This window comes from Ciona robusta, chromosome 12 (assembly GCF_009617815.1).
Source record: "Ciona robusta chromosome 12, ASM961781v2".
In the NCBI taxonomy this organism is placed as follows: Eukaryota; Metazoa; Chordata; class Ascidiacea; order Phlebobranchia; family Cionidae; genus Ciona; species Ciona robusta.
Window position 1 is genome coordinate 6,656,102 of NC_143246.1, and position 19,730 is coordinate 6,675,831.

The 19,730-nt window shown below is 34.7% G+C and overlaps 3 protein-coding genes across 5 annotated transcripts; all 3 read right to left on the reverse strand.

Annotated features, from left to right (window-relative positions):
• Positions 1-140: 140 nt before the first annotated feature.
• LOC149727289 (transmembrane protein 94-like) lies at positions 141-13,047 on the reverse strand. 2 transcript variants are annotated; one of them, XM_089890209.1, is made up of 31 exons: positions 12,856-13,047; positions 12,408-12,517; positions 12,053-12,183; positions 11,643-11,762; positions 11,270-11,367; positions 11,011-11,099; positions 10,623-10,773; positions 9,712-9,948; positions 9,401-9,496; positions 8,905-8,998; positions 8,468-8,511; positions 8,278-8,358; positions 7,672-7,842; positions 7,535-7,613; positions 7,082-7,167; positions 6,731-6,857; positions 6,151-6,382; positions 5,727-5,877; positions 5,453-5,579; positions 5,072-5,157; positions 4,439-4,538; positions 3,913-4,021; positions 3,505-3,637; positions 3,077-3,211; positions 2,668-2,831; positions 2,293-2,494; positions 1,865-1,941; positions 1,397-1,533; positions 934-1,027; positions 592-688; positions 141-322 (listed from the first exon to the last, which is right to left on the reverse strand). In XM_089890209.1, the coding sequence occupies exons 1-31, from the start codon at positions 12,910-12,912 to the stop codon at positions 170-172; spliced, it is 3,768 nt and encodes a 1,255-aa protein (XP_089746335.1). In that variant the 5' UTR covers positions 12,913-13,047; the 3' UTR covers positions 141-169. The 2 variants fall into 2 exon arrangements, with proteins under 2 accessions (XP_089746335.1, XP_089746333.1); XM_089890207.1 differs by having other exon boundaries at positions 11,637-11,762.
• LOC149727290 (uncharacterized) lies at positions 13,029-15,960 on the reverse strand. Of its 2 annotated transcripts, XM_089890220.1 has the most exons (7): positions 15,749-15,960; positions 15,321-15,453; positions 14,902-15,017; positions 14,477-14,639; positions 13,943-14,102; positions 13,655-13,869; positions 13,252-13,468 (listed from the first exon to the last, which is right to left on the reverse strand). In XM_089890220.1, exons 1-6 carry the CDS (start codon positions 15,940-15,942, stop codon positions 13,658-13,660), a joined length of 978 nt encoding a protein of 325 aa, XP_089746346.1. In that variant the 5' UTR covers positions 15,943-15,960; the 3' UTR covers positions 13,252-13,468; positions 13,655-13,657. The 2 variants fall into 2 exon arrangements, with proteins under 2 accessions (XP_089746348.1, XP_089746346.1); XM_089890222.1 differs by lacking the exon at positions 13,655-13,869 and having other exon boundaries at positions 13,029-13,468.
• LOC149727291 (all trans-polyprenyl-diphosphate synthase PDSS2-like) lies at positions 15,954-19,726 on the reverse strand. The gene is made up of 8 exons (XM_089890219.1): positions 19,538-19,726; positions 18,905-19,130; positions 18,370-18,489; positions 17,848-18,052; positions 17,222-17,386; positions 16,906-16,998; positions 16,477-16,671; positions 15,954-16,295 (listed from the first exon to the last, which is right to left on the reverse strand). Exons 1-8 carry the CDS (start codon positions 19,605-19,607, stop codon positions 16,137-16,139), a joined length of 1,233 nt encoding a protein of 410 aa, XP_089746345.1. The 5' UTR covers positions 19,608-19,726; the 3' UTR covers positions 15,954-16,136.
• Positions 19,727-19,730: the final 4 nt, after the last annotated feature.

Consider the following 19,730-nt stretch of genomic DNA (forward strand, 5'->3'; position numbering starts at 1 on the left):
TCTGCTTATCCACACACTGTAATAGCTTCAGCAACTCGACTGTGGGCGGCAACCATGGATAAGTCATTCAAGTTCCCACCCACAAATATATAAATGACCAAACAAACCAAAAGTCATGTCTGCTTATCCACACACTGTAATAGCTTGCTTAATATAAAATTTATTTCATCTAAAACGGTGAATTCATTCCAAGTTTTGTCCCAAATTCAAGTCTTGCACGTTTTTGGCTCCGAGTCCATAATTGAATTTCCCTCCATTTTGCCAACTCATTGCTGACTAAGCATGGGATGGACCACAGTGTTGCCAGTGGGAAAATTACATTCTGGGATCAAAAATAAAGTTGCACAACATGTGTGTGTTAAATGCAGAATTATATAGTACTGTGGGGGAAGACGGGACACCTTTAGCACATAATATCTAAATATCCTGATCCTGTTTTGACAATTAACAACGGTCTATGAGAGTCGTAAGGATAAGGTTTTATAATTCTTTGAATGTTCTTTATTTGCTACCAAATGTGACGTGAAAATAGAATAAAAACGTTTCCCATCTTCTCCCACCCTACTTAACATTACATTCATATCAATATACCTGGTACGGCCCAAAGTAAAATATTGGGTTAGTGAATTTAGATGTTGAAACACCGCTTGTTACTACAATGTAGCTGTATAGAGTCTGAACAACCAACCTGGAAATAAATAACAAGAGTTAAAACATTCTATTCTGTATGGGTGAGGGATTATAGTAGCATATTTTAAGCCATAACCACAACATCTATGCTACCTCATCGAAAACAAATATTGAAGCTTGTCTATTCTAAAATGTGCGCAACAAAAGTTGGCAAGAAGAAATATTACTATATGAAATTATAGAATCATATTGGGATAATTTTAAGTCGATTTTTTTATTAGATTGAAATATAGAATAACTTACAAAGTTAAAATGCATATTATCCATGGTTTGTTAGAAAGAGGGGAAACTTGTTTCAACGATTTCCATCTTTGTATGTAAGTTGATGATATTATACCTGGGCGTGAAATGTAATAAATAAAGTTTAGTTATAAACTACATACTATTGTGAGCATGTATGACCTTGAGTAAAACACTGTAAAGTTACATACGGGTCAACTCAGAAGCAAGCATGCATGAGGTGTATGCAACAGAACACTCGTGTTATAAAAACTGTCATTGTCCAGCCGTCCAAAGATAACAAGTTACATGTATTTAAGAGTTTCTTGTTAAATAAGTTTCATTTTATTAAATTTAATATGAACTAATGTAAAATCAAACATAACTTCAACATTAAATTCATACCTTTAGTTTTTACGATTGCTAAGAGTTAAAACAGCCCAAAAAATATTAAAACTATTATAGAAATAACATGCACACAACTTACACATATATAGAAATAATATAAACACAGCAATTTGTTGAGATTCGCGCGTCTTCTGCTGAACAACAGTTCGAAAACGAAACCCAGCAATGTTTGTGTTGTTTTCCACAAGCACGGAAATAACAGGCGGACATTTTACGCTGGAATATAAATCTGGTTATTAGTGATAAATGTCCATTAAGAGAGCAATGACTGCTAAGTGTTTTGCCCAAAGTAACATACGCTTATCAGTATCACTGGAATATAAATCTAGTTAAACATTAAATGTAATTCATATATATGGGTAATAATTTGTACAACCCATTAGTGACCACTGGGTTGAATTATTGTCCATTAGGTCCCAACTACACATACGCTCATTAGTATCAAGCATTGAAAACAGTATTCCACAGTTATAATGCAAGAACTAAACCACTGGACTGAGCCACATCCTAGACATTATGATGTAATAAATGTGGATTGTTGACTCACGTATATGGTGGATTCATTGATTTATTGATGGTGGATTGGTTTGTCACATTAGATGATATGTTAAAGTGCATGGCTAACTGTGAGGAATAACTTTGAAACATTAGTTTGAGAACACACTATGTTATAAGCTTATAAAGGATATTGCTATAAATATGATATAAATTCATAAAACAGAACCAAAACAGATGAAGTTTTAACTACTTTCTTAATAATGGTTTCTTTCTATATGGGTGAGGTGGGAAACAGAATGGGACCTGGGATCTAGAGCAGAGTTGGTCCATTACCCCAACATTGTATTTGTACATTCTATTCTATATGGGTGAGGTCTTATAGTGAGGCAAACCTAAGATTTAGGCCAGAATTAAACTTTTTTATGTATGTTATATTCTACACTCTTACTTAATAATAACCATTGTTAGTTTACAAACCTTATTATCGATGTCATAACAGATGGACAATACGCATAAAACATGAAGGATTACAACCACCAAACAACTTGGGAGGAATTTGGTTGAAAAATGAACAAGATTTTGGCGGAAAATTTGAATATTTGGAATTTTGTCGGTTGTGTTTTTGAGCGAGGCCCAAGTCATAAGGTCGCTGTCAGGGGGGGAACCAAGGAGAGAAAAACTGAAAATAAAAATAAGATAAATGTTTAATACATACGAAATGTAGTTTAAAGTGAAAAGTATATTCTATTATTTATAGTAAACTTATTTTAATTTGCACACACCCAACTGATAAACAACAAATAACCACAAAAAGACAATGTGTAAAACCATTAATATATATTTTTAGATTACCTTAAAATTGGGGTCAAAATAAACACCAACCAAAAAACATCAACCGCAGTGAAAATAGGAGGGAAATAAATCACATGACCAAGTAGTTGAACCAATGAGATCATAGATAAACATTTCATGTAAAATATCAAGCTCACATTTAGTAGGAACAAGAAGTGACGCGCCTGGGAAAATTTATATTTGAACTTTTTGGAACTCATCATTATTCTAATATATGTAGATAAGTCCTATGAAAAGGCACGCCATGGGATGCCAGGGTTTTGGCAGATTTAATCTTTTATCCCGGATAGAAGTTTTCGTATATGAAATATTTTTGGTTTATTTTTAATTAAAGCTATTTTACAATAGTTTTAAAGGTCTTTTACAAAGAAAAACAACTTTAATTCAAATTGAAAAACTTTTTCCCCACCTTTCTTATCATGTTGTATATGACCAACAAACTACTATCACCAGATAGCGCCACAGAGCACGGGAAAGTATTTAACTTCCTGGCAGTTGTCATGGCAATGTTGTCCAAATCATCTAAAGTGTTCGAGTTATCCAACTTTAAAAGAAAACAATATTTTAATAAAGAAGTTATTTTACAAATGACATTTGTAGACAGCATACTTTTACAAGCTTACAAGTAACACAAAATACACCTTTTTTGGATTTATTGATTTTATAGATCATGGCTGATAATTTGGACAGCTCATTAGTGACCACTGGGCTGGAGCAATTGCCGTTAAGCACCTTGCTCAAAGACACATACGCTGGCAGCAGTGGCCACGCTGATCCTCAAACCCATACCCTCTCCAAAGTTTAGTCTAAAACTATAAGCCTTAACTACAAACTAACATTAGTAAAATTATCTGTAGTTGACGAAGGCTGGAAATAAAGTTTGGATTCCGACTTCCTACTGCTGTTTAGAGACTCGTGTTTGTCACAATCATCCATTGTTACGCAGCTAACTATTGGTTGAAGGCCAATACTGTGAAAATTTAAAAATTAGGAAAAAAAAACAACCTATATTTCAACGTCCTTCATAAGATTCCTAGAATACTGGTACAAGTTGACAAATTAATCCAAATGCCTTATATTTAACATTAAAAAGGAAAGAAAAATAATAAATATGTTCTTTTCTACAAAGTACACACATGTGGTATTTATCAACCATGGCCTACTAAAGAGCCCTCAGTAGGCCATGTATCCACACACCTAACACATATATATGATGTCATAGATATACATAAATATCTCACTTACCTAACGTTAGCTTGTGAGAAGATGATAATATTCTTGATAGAATCCGAACTCCCCACACAACAAACTACTTCCCCATACTTCTGCATTATTTCAATCATTCTACGTGAAGCTGGAAACATAGTTGGTGCAACATAAGATATAACTTACAATAAAGATCCAGTCATAATGGAAAATATCCATTTCGGGTTTTGGTGTACCAGCCTGCCTTAAATTTGTGTGCTCTTAAAGTGTGCTGGATCAGGTTTTTTTCTCTATCATTCATTCTATATGGCTTAGCAAGCCATGGGAACATGAGATCCATTTACTCATGTTCCCAATTACTCCACCACATAAGATACAACATGAACCTCAATAGATATTGAAGCCTATTGGTCCCTCAAAGGTAGGGGACAAAGGCTTTAAATGTAATGGATGGGAAATCTTTCCTTGGCGGCTCAGCCATACCCAGCCAACCAATAAGACATAAATTACATTTGTTTCAACCAATAAGTCACAAAGTTGATACAATATAATATATATAACTCACATTGATGTTTACAATCAGTAAAGAGAGGAACAAGTAATGGAACATTATCAACATTCTCAATGTGTGGGACAATATTTTCCACCCCGCGTGGTAGTTTCGCCTGTCGTGATAAACATTAAGTGAATACAATACATGTACCATTGCTACTTTACAATAAATACAAGATAAATTGATTACACAGATTCTGTTATATGTGGGTTTACAGATGCCACCCCATGGGGCTAAACACAACTCATAAGATGAATGGTTTACCACAGATACTCCTATATTATATGTGGGTGAGGTCATACAGCACGGCACATCATGGAAGTCTAAGTTTCAGGCAAGAATTGCTCCATTACCCCAACACCCAGGGTGCTACAACTTGGTGACTACTGGATTGGGGAAAAGTCTGTTAAGTAGTGTCTTTTACATTTTTTGGGCTTCCCGGGTGTCGGGGTAATCCGCCATATCTGAACTAAATCCCGGGTCCTTGACAAGGTCCCGAGCCACAAGAATAGAAAAAGTGTCTTTACCGTGGAAACATATACCATCAAAAGTATTGATATCGAGCATTGAATCTCGTACCCTTTGGTTATAATGCAAGCACCTCATTGCGCCATTAACAGACCTAATCTACATTACACAACATACTCTGTTCAATGCATGAAACTCCGAGTCAGAAATACTGGATTCGCTTCTCATCTGTGGATCTCGAATCAATGCTGAAAGTTCGTCTTCTGTGGGTGGTATGCGGTTATAAATATATAATATGAGTATTATGTTACTTCTGCTACCAGGCATAATGTAAAAAATCCTCAGATCGCTTTTCTGGTATAATAAGGCAAACTATTTCCTACACAATTTCTCTGATGAAGTCTAGCGGAGATGAAAAGTCAGAAATACACTTTTTTTATACCAGATGAGCTGCTAAAAGATTATTTATATAATGAGAGGTAAAAAATGTGTTTTCTAATATTCACATACGCAGTTTGCCATCTTACATAAATAATTATAAATAGAAATCATATAAACCGTATTCTTCTCGATATTCCGGATTATTCTGCAAGGTTTCGAACACGCTGTCACGTGGCAAGTTGTTGCTTGACAGCGAAATGTGACAATTCCACCCAACTTCTAAACCCATCTTCTCCGCGAATACCTGGTGACAAGAAATTTTAGATCAAAAATGTTGAGAAAAACTTATTTATAATTCTAGAATTTATTTTTTAATGTTGAATAATAAATTTATTTACATCTTTTTAACTTATATTTCAAAACTGAAGTGCCAACTAATTTATAATTTCACCCGTGATTTAAATTCATCAGCAGATGAGAAATGAACAAATCTGATGCAAGCTCCTTCCAATGCTTCAACAAACTGGAAGATATGAAGCCGAGCCTGATATTGAACGGATAGCATGCCAAGGAAGATTTGTTTCGATGGAAACTGGTCAACACTGGGGAAAATATTGGTCAAAACTGGTGGAAAATGTTGGTCAACACTGGTAGAAAATATTGATCAACACTGGTAAAAAATATTGGTCAACACTTAAATAAATAAATAAAGTTTGAACCCTAACTGCAAAAGTTTGCACATTTTGATAAGTGAAAGGGATTTTGTCGAAGTAAATTCTTCACTGGTTTTAAATAATTGTTAAAAAATAAGCTCAACAAACTGTTAAAGCGCTCAAAGCAGTTTTAATACATATCCAGAAGTTTTAGTTGGTTACCTGTGTTCGTTGCTGATATCCTGAAAGCTGTTCCCATGCTCCGCAAACTGGGACGACACTGGTTTGTAAGAGAATCCAACGCAGTGACCCATTATCGCACTCCGGTGGTGAAAATCGAGACACTTTTTCCTAGAAGTTTCCGTGAATTTTTGAACTTCTTCCCCGTTCCAGAAATAATCACAAAGTTCGAGAATTAAATCTCCGGTTCCAGAAGTTAAAAGATGGTTCCCGTCTGTGGGGGAGGGTGTGTTTTATATGTGGGTGGGAACCAGACTTGTCACACCACGGTTGCTACATTTTTTACATGAAATTTATGTACAAGTACTCTGTATCATGGCATGAGTATAGACTTTGGTAAAAAATGTGTTCGTTCAAGAGATTTTCATCTTAAATGTATGAGTGATGTACAACAAAAGCACCATAAAATATTTTGGCTCTGTCAGTCAGAATTTTGCTGACCAAAGTTTCGACGAGTAAAAAATAATTGTCGGTCAGCAAAATTCTTGCCAAAGGAGCAACAATACACATATAATATTCCTGGCAGAAACAATGTATATCAAAAATACGATATGGGACCCACATTGTGCATGAGAAACAACCATTCCATGAGCGAACATCAAACTTTCCGATTCTTGATGTTTGTTTGGACGTGTAGCTCTATCGCCATCGTGTGGTGGGTTGGTGGTTCGGAAAATTGACATTGTTCTCTAAAATTTAGAAAGTTCATGAAAAAATATAAGATGTTTATAGAATAAAACAAGATGATTATAGAAAAAATCCAAGATATTTTTAGAAAAAATTTAAGATGTTTATAGAATAATATAAGTTGTTTATAGAAAAAAAAATATAAAGCATCAATACGGAAAACATATATTGATATGATTCGTTTTAAATTTTGAATCTTATGATTTTTAAATTTAAAATTTTTTACCTTGGGCAAATATAGAAATCTTATATCTTCGGAAAATCCAATCAAGCGTGACAACGAACAAAGACCAAGCTTTGCGTTTAAAGTTTCTGAAGGAAAAATTATAAAGTTGAATTACTTTTAAAAGTGAAAGCAATGATTAGTTTTAAACTATCAAAATTTCAGTCATGTATTAACAAGGCTATAGAACAGTGGTCTTATAAAATGTGATTGAAAGATACTGTGTTTGGTGTTACGACTGTTTGCTCGACAGATAACCCTTTGTTTACCCCTACGATTCAACTTAACTTTTTCATAGTTACCCCATACTAAATCTTAAATAGAGTAACAACTTCCACACGTGTTAATGCAACGACCGTTGTTGTTGTAAGTTTGCGTGTGTCCTTAAGACAAAATGGTTAAAAGTTTGTTTTACAGACACTAAAATACAAGACCATTCATTATCATCATATATACCGGGTACTTTCAATCCATTCGAAACTGCAACAAATTCCATTCTTTTCTCGGCTTCGAGTAAATCCACGTTCGTGTCACACTGATGATGTCATAATCATAATTATTTCATCATGAAACAATATAAACACCATTGTTACCTCATTGTGCTTCATTATGACATCAGAATAAAACCTTTGTTCCGTTTTATTTAAAGCAGCTGGTATAACAGCAGGGTCGAGGGGATTCCCCATTTGCGATACCGTGATATTTAGTCCGATAGGTTTTAATGAAGAAAGGTGTTTCCCCCAATCTAAGTCATCAAAATGAAGCTGAAAGTTTCAAATTTTTAAATAATAATCAATGAATGAACGCAACTTATTTATCGTCATGTGACTGGCAAGGTCATTTGTTATAACATGGGTGTTCTGTACCATAAACCTCGTGCCTGCTTACAAGTTACCATGTATGTCACTTATTTATCCTCGCATGGCGAGGCAACGACAGTCGTTATAACACAGGTGTTCTGTTTCATACACTTTGTGTCCGCTTACGAGTTACCATGTATGTAACTTTGTGAATGGTTACACAGTATACACAATAGTTGTGCTGAGACTCGTGCCCATAACCTTTGGGCTAGAAACCGCTAGATGGATGCGTGGAACAGCAGTGAATATAGATGTTGCGATAAAAGATGGAACATCTGGGTGAGATTTGAACCTACAACCCCCTACACCCTAAACATCATATTAACACTACCCTCATACCTTGTTTGAATTCTGTGTGTCTTGCGATAATGTTAGGATTTCTATGTGTGGTTCTGCTTGACTGCCTTCAAATGTTGCATTCTACGAAAAAAATAGAAAAAAAAATAATAAAAATAAACACAAACTATAAGGTTATGAGAAAGTGTGAAATTACAAAGTATATGAAACTTGAAAATGATTTGCTTCTCACCATGGCAAGAGTATCTGGTTCATCATCTGAGTCTGAAGTGGAATCTGTCAAATTAATGAGAGATTTAATCTTAATATATATGTGAATGTAACATGAACCAAGGGATTATCCATTGACTCTGAGTTTAAAGCTCGACGCTGCTACCATTGTGGGCGTATGTGTCCTTGGTCCAAACACTTAATGCCAATTGCTTCAACCCAGTGGTCACTTAGTTCTCGTAAGTAAATAGTTCTCGTAAGTGGGCAAAAGATGTACAAAACGGGACATATGTGTTTTAACGACTGTAATTATTCTGCCACATGAAGATAAAACAAGTTACACTCATCCACACACTACAATAGCTTCATTAACTTGATTATGGACATGGGAGTGGCAACCATGGATAAATCACTCAATTGGCCACAAACAAAACCAATAACTGTATAAACAATAGTTACCTGTGTCTACATCATGCTTGTTGAGGAAAAAGATTTTCTCCGGTGCTGGTTCGTACCACGATAATATTCCTTCTTTATTAACACAGCACAACACCTATTTTGATGTCATAATAATCACAATAACACACAGGAATTTTAAAAACTTTTTTTTAAATATAAGGTCTGGAAAAGTTCCTATGTCAAATTTACTTCTTATTTTTTACAAAACCAACATGCAGGTGCCGGTTTTAGATTGGCTTTATCAGATTAATTGGCTTTTAGGTAAAGTGAAAACAAGTGGAAAGATGTTATTAACTTACAATACACCTATCTAAAACACCATATATAAAATATATTGATTTAGCGGAAACTTGACAATGGATCTAACATGTATGACACAAATGTCCCTGTGTTTCAAAATGTTTGATTTAAAAACTAAAATCATCTTCAGTTTTTTGCCCGAAGTCAAATTGATCATGTCATTTTATGATCTCATTATATATAACAACAAACTCACAGTCAAGGTCCCCAACATTTCAAAAGCACCGCTGTACGAAAGATTTCTCCCAACCAGAATATCAAGAAACACTCGCTGCCAATTCTTCAAAAACTTCTGTTTTAAAATGTCAACCAGTTTTAACATTTTACATATATAGCAATGTAGGATAAACAAGACGGTCAAAGTATGTTATACGACAGTTTAAAACGATTTACACATTTTTTAAAATGAATTCATGTAGTCTAGTTTAAATTTAGTGTAAACATAATAAACTTTTTTGTGTAAATATTAAAATAATAAAGAAAGTGAAACAAGCAATCATTTCTCACATATTTCATGCTGTGGTTGCTTTTCATGGTTGGTGAGATTGTCTTGGCTTCCCCCACCCCTAGCAGTGTTGACCAAATAACCGGGCACATAATGGGAAGCACTGGCAACACTATGAGACAAGGGGACACGGCGGCAACACTGAACCAATGTATTTGATCGGTCAATAAAACATAGCCTTCTATATCAACCATGGGGCCAAGGATAAGCCACAAACATCCAATACCAACAGATACAACCTGCGATAAAATATTGGGATTTTAGATTCTGTTTTTATTAACAATATTCTATTTTTTGGGAGTGAGGTAGTTGTCGAAGACTTAAGCTAGATTTGGCCCAATACTCCAACAACCAGGGTTATTACCAATGTTAGAGGTGTATTGAGCTTTAAACATATCAGAAATTGGTGGGACAAAAAAATTTTACATTGTTTTTGCAAAGAAGTGCTGCAATAGTTTTCTGCATATATTATCTTAAACACTTACATTTTGTTGTTCTACTACAGACGAGTTATCTTGTTTTTAAACACATATTATTGTGGTAACTGTTTTCTTGTGAACAATAACGCTAAAACATACATTGTTGTACAAAGATTTTGGTCTTATGTTAATTAGGGGCTGATATTGATATTAACACATCTTGTAACACATGCATGAATGAATGTAACTTAATTTATCCTCGCGTGGCCGGAAAACGACAGTGGTTCACATGGGTTTCACACCTCGTGCCAGCTTACGAGCTACCATGTATGTTACTTTGAGGGTTATTATTTTTTTTGGATTTTTTTATTTTTTTTATGTATGGCTGATAATTTGGACAACCCATTAGTGACCACCGGGTTGGAGCAATTGCCGTTGTGTCTTGTACAAGGACACAAACGCCCACATACATAACAACATAAGAGATAACTTACAGTCAACATTGGTAGCATCATCATAACCACGTTACGCATCACGATTCTTCGATAAATTGTTAACGTTGAACGTGGTCGATCATGCATGATGCCCTTAGTCTCCAAACAGCCTGTTATCTCTTCTATTATCGGACTTTTCAAAACTTTAAATCTGAAAAGAAAACATATAATATTAATACATATAGATTGATTGAATGTAACTTCTTTATAATCGCGTGGCGGGGCAACAACAGTCCTGATAACAGGAATGTTCTGTTTCAAACTTGTGCCCTTTATGAGTTATTGCATATGTATAAAGTATGAACTTAAAAGGTGATTATTTTTCTGAATGGCTTACAATTTTAACTAAACTTAGATTATGTAAAACATCAATAATTAAGAAGCTTACTGATGTAAATATGAATCCTCAGTGGAGTTGTTGCATTTCAAATCATCTTGGTTGACACTATCTCCCTTTGACAACCTGATGCAAGTATCCTAAAACAATAAAAACATAAAAAAATCTCTCTTTTCCATTCTACACGGGCGAGGTCCTACAGTGTGATAGCCAGGAGACCTAAGTTAAAGAACCTAAGATTAAGTTGGCATTTAAAGGAGTAGTTTTGGGGGCATAAACAGAAATAAAGATAGAAATATTATATATTTACCTGATTACACGCTACAGCGCACGGTGAACTTTGACCCACACATAACCCGATGATGTCATCAGTAGCTATCAATGAAGTTGGAAACAATACAGGTTTGTCTGTAAACAAAGAGCAGACATCATAGATGGATTTTCTCTTTAAATACGATAGCAAAAATAAAATTAATAAAAAATTATATTCATTAAAAATCCCACAAAAACAATCACCAACAAAGTTACATATGTGGTAATGTGTAAGCGTGCACGAGTTGTATATAACAGAACATCCGTGTTATAACGACTGTCGTTACATCGCAATGTGAGGATAAATAAGTTTTATTTTACAAAACCACTGATCCAAAAACAATAGCCATGCAAATACAACCCACCCCTACCATATTGTTGGTTATATAAGTAGGTTTGTGAGGATGTGTTGAGGTACGATGTTTTCTGATCGTCAAGAAATGTCAAAAAATCATCAAGAATTTCAAGAAAAGAAGATTCTTCGAGAGTTTCTGAAATAATTGGGATATTTGAAAACTAAAGAAAATTAACAGCATTTGCTAGGACCCAGTGGTTCCTTATAAGTTAACTAAATGGCTAACCATAAACACCAAAAAATATTCACCAACAAAGTTACATACACGGTAACTCGTAAGCGGGTATGAGGTGTATGAAACAGAACACCTGTGTTATAATGACTGCCGTTGCCCCGCTATGCGAGGATAAATATCTTCATTTACTCATTCAAAATCTTCCAATTGTATTTAATTATCTATGTTTGTAACAATACATCACATAACACCTTTTATTAACTTTGAAAGCCAAAGAAGATTTTGGATAATTTCTTTTCTTTGTTTTCTCTCACTCCAAACATGAACAAAAATGTTCAACGCCAAAAGCAGAAGAATCAAAACGCACACAACTGCAGTAGAACTAGAATAAAGTATTTAAAACAATTTTGGTAAAATAAATAGGCTATTAAAAATATTCCTAAACAATTAAGAAAAATATAACAAAAAACAGCACATAACAACAAAACAGAAATCTTGGGAAACAGCTATTTTAAAATAAAATACGAGAAAAACTTCTAGTTAAAAGAAGGGAATACAGCTTTAAAAAAATCCTCCTAACTCAAAATAGTGAGACATATATCTTACCTGGCATCAAAACCTTTCGCAACAGAACCAAACAATACAGCAACACATATGACACCACATGCTAACACTGGCCATGGAAGAGTGGATGATATACCAAGTATTGTGGCGCACTGGAATGTAAGGGTTATTCATTCATGTATTGGGCCATGGCACAATGGTTCGCAGACATGTCTCTAACACAGAGGTTTTGTGGGGAAAAATAAACATATGCTGAGCACAGTCTTATAAAATATTTAAGAGTGTCTTACAATGTACAATATAAAGTGTTGCAGTCAGACGTGTTATACTTATTTTTTGTCTCTTTAACAAGAATTTTGCTGACCGGCATTTTGACTTCCTATTCAGGCTGTCATTATCGGGGTGAAATCATACACAGATGTAATTCTTGCTGAAGAACCAAAACAAAAGTATGTATGTAATGTATAAAACTACAGTTAAAATACTATACCGGGCCATGTGAATACTTGGCTGCTACTTCTTCCAACTCTTGCGCAATCTTGATCATTATTCCAACTTCGTGGCAACCAAACCTACTTGTAGCATGTCACATAAGAATTACACATCCTAACTACCACATTCAAACACACCAACCATATAACACAACCTACTGCTGGTGTGGTGTCTGTAAATGACATTTAGAGTGAGTGAGATTAATCCTATGGTATTTAAAAGGATTAACAGAATGAATGCATTCAATACGTCAACAGTTCATGTACAAGGAATCAATGTGTTAACAGCCACATTTTCTTGAAAAGCTAGTAATAAGTCCTTTATCGCTCTCCACAGAACTTTAGATAACAAAACATTTACATAAAATACAAAATATTATGTGGTCGGCACCAAATTTTGACAAAATTTTCTTGAAACATAATATTTACGCGAACACAAAAAGTCAAAGAAAGTTAAAAGAAACAAATTTGTTGTTCACTCAGTGTCTGCATTGATGTCATCTTTTTTAACAGCATGTAAAATATAATTAACACTGGTATTTTGACACTTAGTCCACTTATTATTAAGTGGATTGTAATTCATTCCAACTATCTTCTGTATTTCACAATTTCCTGAAAATAATGAAAAGTTTAAATATAGTAATGGGGTTAGGCGTGTGCATTGTAACCACAAGACACCAGGTTCAATGCTCGGTACTGCTACTTTGTACAGGCTTGTGCTTTCAGCAATACACTCTAAACTAATGGGTTGTCCCAACTCATACAGTAACACTAAAAGTAACCAAAGTTCTATAATACTTGCTAAGCGGGCACAAGGTGTTTGAAACAGAAAATCCAGGTTACAACAACTGTTGTTACAACGGTATGCGAGGATAAATAAGTTACATTGATTGAATATTTTAATAAAACTAATCTTAAAACAAAAGAGAACCATACAAATTGACTATATCCCACACTTTTATTTATAACAAGTGTTAACAAGTCATTTTGCCGTTGATTTCCTTCTCTTCGTCCTTTAGATAAAATAATTTTCACTATCGTGTTTAAAGAGATAAAAATAAATTATTTCCGTTATGTAAATTCCACCTTGATTTAAATATGACTTGATCTCATCCGTTGTAACAAACATCTCCCAATCATGAGTGCCTGGTGGTACAACACCCAACACCTCTTCTGCCATAAGCACTGCTAGAAGGTATGAGACCTGGGTCCTGTTGATTGTGCTGAGGAATAAGGACCCATTCGGCTGGAAACAATGTTTATGTAAGAGCTACAAATCATGGTATATGCTGGAAGTTACTATGGTACAGGGGTAAAGTCATATACAACTAAATGAGCAGGTTATTTTTCTAGCTGCAACAGGTTTTAAACCCTATGGTTATAAAGCAAGTACCTTAACTTATGATGACAAGTCATCCAAATTTAAGCCTTTCACGCAATTTTAACTATGTTTTATTTAATTCTGTATGACTTACAATTAAAACTTATAGGCAACCAACAACAATTAGTTAACATAATGAGCCCTTATAACTTATAAGTGTCCAGCATCAAAATTAGAATCTTTAGGTTACAATTCAAGCCCACTGAGCCACAGTGTCGACCCATACATATTAAACCCACCATCAACAGCGAACAACAACTGTTGATAAACTTCGTCTTATGTTCAACGTGTTCAACCACCTCCGATGCAACAACTGCATGAAATCGTAACGTACCCGCACCAACGATATCTTCGAGATCAGCATCGATGTATTGAAGGTCTGATAACTCTGTGTCGCCATCTCTGCGTAAAGATATATAAATGTTTAACCACTGAGTGGCGCTAAGAGCTTAAATAATATGGGTTGTCTAATTGCCTGCCATACAGAAAAGAATCACCCAATAAGTAAATATGTGGTAACTTGTAACCAGGCACAAGGTGTATGAAACAGAACACCAGTGTTATAACGACTTGTAACCGGGCACGAGGTGTACACCAGTGTTATAAAGTTTGCACAAGGATAAAAGAAGTTACAATCATTCATCCATTTATAAATAAGAACCACCTATGCATCTTTGCAACTTCCAGGACATTATCTGATGCGTCGATCCCAAGCACTGATGCTCCTAGTCGAGCTAGTGGTTCACACAATACGCCGGCCCCACAACCAACCTCTAATATCTGGTGAATGCAGCAATTTAAAGTGAAACAAGTTATATATTTCAACCAGATTTAAAAACAATAGCCTACAACAATTTAGATTTGTAGGTATACCAAATTACATTTTTTTTTCCTCTGACGAATATTAGTTGGCAAAATGTTGTGCAGATTTAAAAAGCATGAAAATTTCCGGAAATCTCTTTAAATGTAGTAAGGCCATTTTACCAATCTAGTACATATCCCATTCTATATGGGTGAGGTCCTTTATTTAAGCCAGATTTGGCCCATCACTTCAATCTGGTAAGTATTACAAAATCAACCTACCTTAATACCTTGCAAAGGTTTGGAAGTGAAAGGTTCCCCACAACCCATAGATATCAAACCATCTCTTATGAAAGGAACCCTCACTCGGTTCATGCTGTGTAATGCTTTCATGGCTCCATTTTCATCCCACCAACTTAACGTAAAGATATTTGTTAATGCATAGAAGCACAGACCCAATCGAGGTACTCAACTTGATTATGCCCATCATTATATGTCATGTATTTTTTATAATATTGATACAAGTCATATCTCTACATGACCACACACTATAAGTCATATCCCGACTTAACAGAAAACGATAATCAAGATGATCAGAAAAAGATGTTCAAACTTTGATCACATTTAAAAAAATGACAGAAGATCTCTTTCAGACATATAATTGGTTCAATATATTTAAATGTATTTCGTTGGAAAAACTGAGCACTTACTTTTCCGCAAGTTTTGAAAACTTTTCTGCTTCATATTCAATATTTGATTGTGATGTCATAAAACGAATCGATGGTCTTGAAACATGGAGATTATAATTTTCCAAAAAATGAAAATTTTTCAAGTTACGAAATTTTGGAATAGAAGATAAAGTTGTGAGAAGTCGTCCACAGGAGTGACAACTAATATTTAACATTTCACCCTAACTCTGAAAATGTAAAAACAAAATTTGAATTTTGCGAGAACATAGTTTAAAATATGACAAATATCTGCAAGTTTGATAAAAATGCTGTTTCTATGAAAACGAACATTAATAACGCAAGTCACTTCACGAAACTTATAATTAATCTAAATGTGATCAAATAATCTTTATTTCCTAGCAACAATTCATTATGAAGCTGTAAATGTCTTCGTTAACAATTTAAGCGACTCTCTAGCCTCTCCCGGTGGTAATACATTCAGCGCAGATAATGCAGAGTCACGATGATGTCGGCATATTTCTTCACATTCTTCAAGAACAGAGTTTTGTTTCGAAACTTCTGATGACAACTGTGGAAAAATTAAAGGCGTATATATATAATATATTTATAAAAATAAAAAAACATTTATTTTTTATAACAATAAATTGATTCCCCCAATTCTCTCAAACCTTTATCAAATACAACAAACCATGTCACACCTTTTGTTTCATCACCAAACCAATAATCAAATACAACAAACCATGTCACACCTTTTGTTTCATCACCAATGACATATTTGTGACATCATCAACATAAACAAAGTTTTTTAACCAATCAGAACCTCCGTGTTTGTTGGCCAACAAAACAACAGGTAGAGCGGAAAGTTCCGTCGAATAATGGTTGAAATTCCCATTGTTGTTGGTGTTATTGTTGATACACGTTATCCTCTGCATGTCCGCCCTTGCCTTTGATAAATAATGTAAAATATGTTAATATGCTTCAATTAAAAAATGATAATTAAATTTTAACATAGAAATTCAAATACTTTATGCAAAGACTTACTAAAAATTTAGTAATAAAAAAAAAAAATTGCAACTAAAATTGACTGTTGATAAATAGGGTTAATAAGTGTCTTTTTTAACAAAACCATAAAAAAAAAAACTAAACCCCTTCAGATTAATTACAGTAACATAACATACTTGTTGAGCAAGAATAAGATTTTTCCCGAAACTTGAAGCACATTCTGCAAATTCTCCATTTTGATTGGCCAGTTCAACTGCTGATAGACAAGCCTGTTGAGATATTATACAGATGGTAAATGGAATTTAATACAATATTTAAAAAAAATCTGGGGCAAAATGGAGTTACACTCATAGTTGTCAAACACAGGGAACCTGATTGATTAATGTGGTGAATGCAATATACTTTGGTTCTGCTTGTTTGTATAGACACCTAACAGCAGGGTGAAACCTAAAGTACTAGAGTATGGCACTCATCACTCTGACATCAACTCACATTAGAGATCAAACTTCCCTGTGAGAGGAAGATGGCGTCCTCCCAATCTTTCCTGGATGTTGGGAGAATGGATAAGGATGTTGGATCGGGAGAATCACCGGACTCGGGAAGAATGAAGAACCCGTGCGACATATCTGCTATGGATGATGACATCATGTTGACCACCTGTTATGTATATTATACATTAGGTGAAGGTTTATGTTGAATTAAATATTACTAAGGTACTATAACAGGGCATATAGGATCTGGAATTTAGGCCAGAGTTGGTCTATTATATTCATGTAACCTGTCATATCATAAGTTTCGTGAAGTTTTATATTTTATTAAAGAAGCTTATAGCTGGTTACCAAACTTGGTAGTAAAAAAGTAACACACAAAACTCAAATCCAACCAATTGTTTAATAAAAGGATATATATTTCACCTAAATGGCATCGTCAGTCTCTTATTCCGATAGATTCTATTTAACAGACTACAATTGATTATATTACAACTGGCCGGACTTGATTTTTATCTGTTACATTTTTGTAGCACCGATGTGTATTATATTTCATCAACTTTGTTCAACTATATGAGCACCAGATCAGGGTTAGACTCTCGGAATTTCAAGTTCAAGAGTTTTACCAACTTTTGAGTTCCTAAGTTCTGACAACGCAACACAAGCATTAGCGAGTAGGAAGTCTCCACTAAGAACCGCCATTTTGTTTCCCAACTCCATTTCCGATCTCGAGTTGTTTGAATCTTGTTTCATCAAAGTATCAACACCTGTCAATCCACGATGAACCAGAAACGCTGTGTGGATCAACTCTGTCAACTCTGCTAAGGTTCTTTGGCTATGAGGATGGAAAAAGATATAATGTTAATCTGTGTCAAGATACACCAAAGTAGTGCTTCTTAATAAACTTTTTTTAAACTAATAGCAAAGTCAAATCTTGCAACTATATTATTACCTAACATGTTTTATTCCATATGTAACTTTGTAAATGGCTAACGATTTTGACAATCCTTAAGTGACCACTGGGTTGAGCAATTACCATTAAGTGACTTGCCAAAGGACACATACGTCCACAATGGTAGCAGCATTAAGCCCTGTCTGTTTTGGTTCATGGGAAACCATTCCACTCTACCAGACTATGATAAACAATCTTACCTATTATAAATCTCATTTGAGTTCAAACTTGCACTCTTGTGTTGTGCAATCGATTTGGCAAAAAGTAAAACGATGAGACCTCGTGTTTGAACATTGTGTTTCGAATCGAAGAGAATTCCTCTGTTGGTAATAAAAGGACACATTTATTACATAATGTGAATAAACTTTTATTGATATCATTGTAAAAGATAATGAAGATCTATTCAATTTAATCAGCGAATTAGCAACAAAATGTTTGTTAAGACGGTCACTGTAATTTTAACTAGTTTGAATTTAAACATTCTACAACAAACATTGGTATTTACTATTCAACACAACAATAAATGAATGTAACTTATTTTTCTTAGCAGGCAGAAAAACGACAGTGGTTATAACACAAATGTTCTGTTTCATAAATCCACGGCCAGCTTACAAATTACCAATATGTAACTTCGGAGTGATTGTTTATCTGTATGGGTGGCAAACTAGGCAGCCCAATAGTAATCACTGGGTTGGAGCAACGGTTAAGTAAACAATAAACTCTTCAACAACCAACCTTGCAGTTTTAAGCAGCGGGTGTTTTGTCCTCACAAGTTTCCTTAAATGCAAAGCAACCGCACTTAGTTCATCGCTCAGTAGAGCTCGTAGACTGAGGAACGAGGTTGGGAAACCGACGATACGCTCGGCGTCGGTTTCAACTTTTGTCATTGTGCTGTTCGTGTCTTTGGACCAACCATTAAATGATAAACATCTCTTTAAAGGCAGATGCAGGTTGTTTAAACCTAAGGGGTAAAATAAATTAAACTAAAGCTGTGTGAAGAATGTTTCCCATTTCCCCTAATGGGGTAATGAACAATCCTGGCTTGAATCATGGTGCCCATGGCGTACCACGCTGCAGGCCAATTATCTGCCAGCCGCTGAACGTAACAACCAACCACTAACCCCTATGCCTCCTAAATTCTAACCAAAAATCCCTAACTACCAACCTATAACCCACCACTAGTCTAACATATAACAAAGTGAATTCATTAGCAAAACAGGCCAGGTCCATCAAGAGGTTATGGGATTTAGGCAAGAGATGGCCTTTATCCCACAGTACTATAAGTGCAAATTATACAACTATAAAAAACACAGACAATTTTGGTCTTAGAATGAAGTTTAGTGAATTAAACGTTAAATAACTTCTTACCTCCAAGTATTGAACGACATTGCACAATATTCATGATACGTGAGTTCACCCTTGCATAATTGAACGTCATTTATATTCCTGAGTTACTAACTTTGACACGAAAACAAACGCTAACTACAAATGTAACAACATGAACTGCACGTGAAATGTTGGGTGAACTCTTGAACCCAAACATTACGCTCCAATGAACACA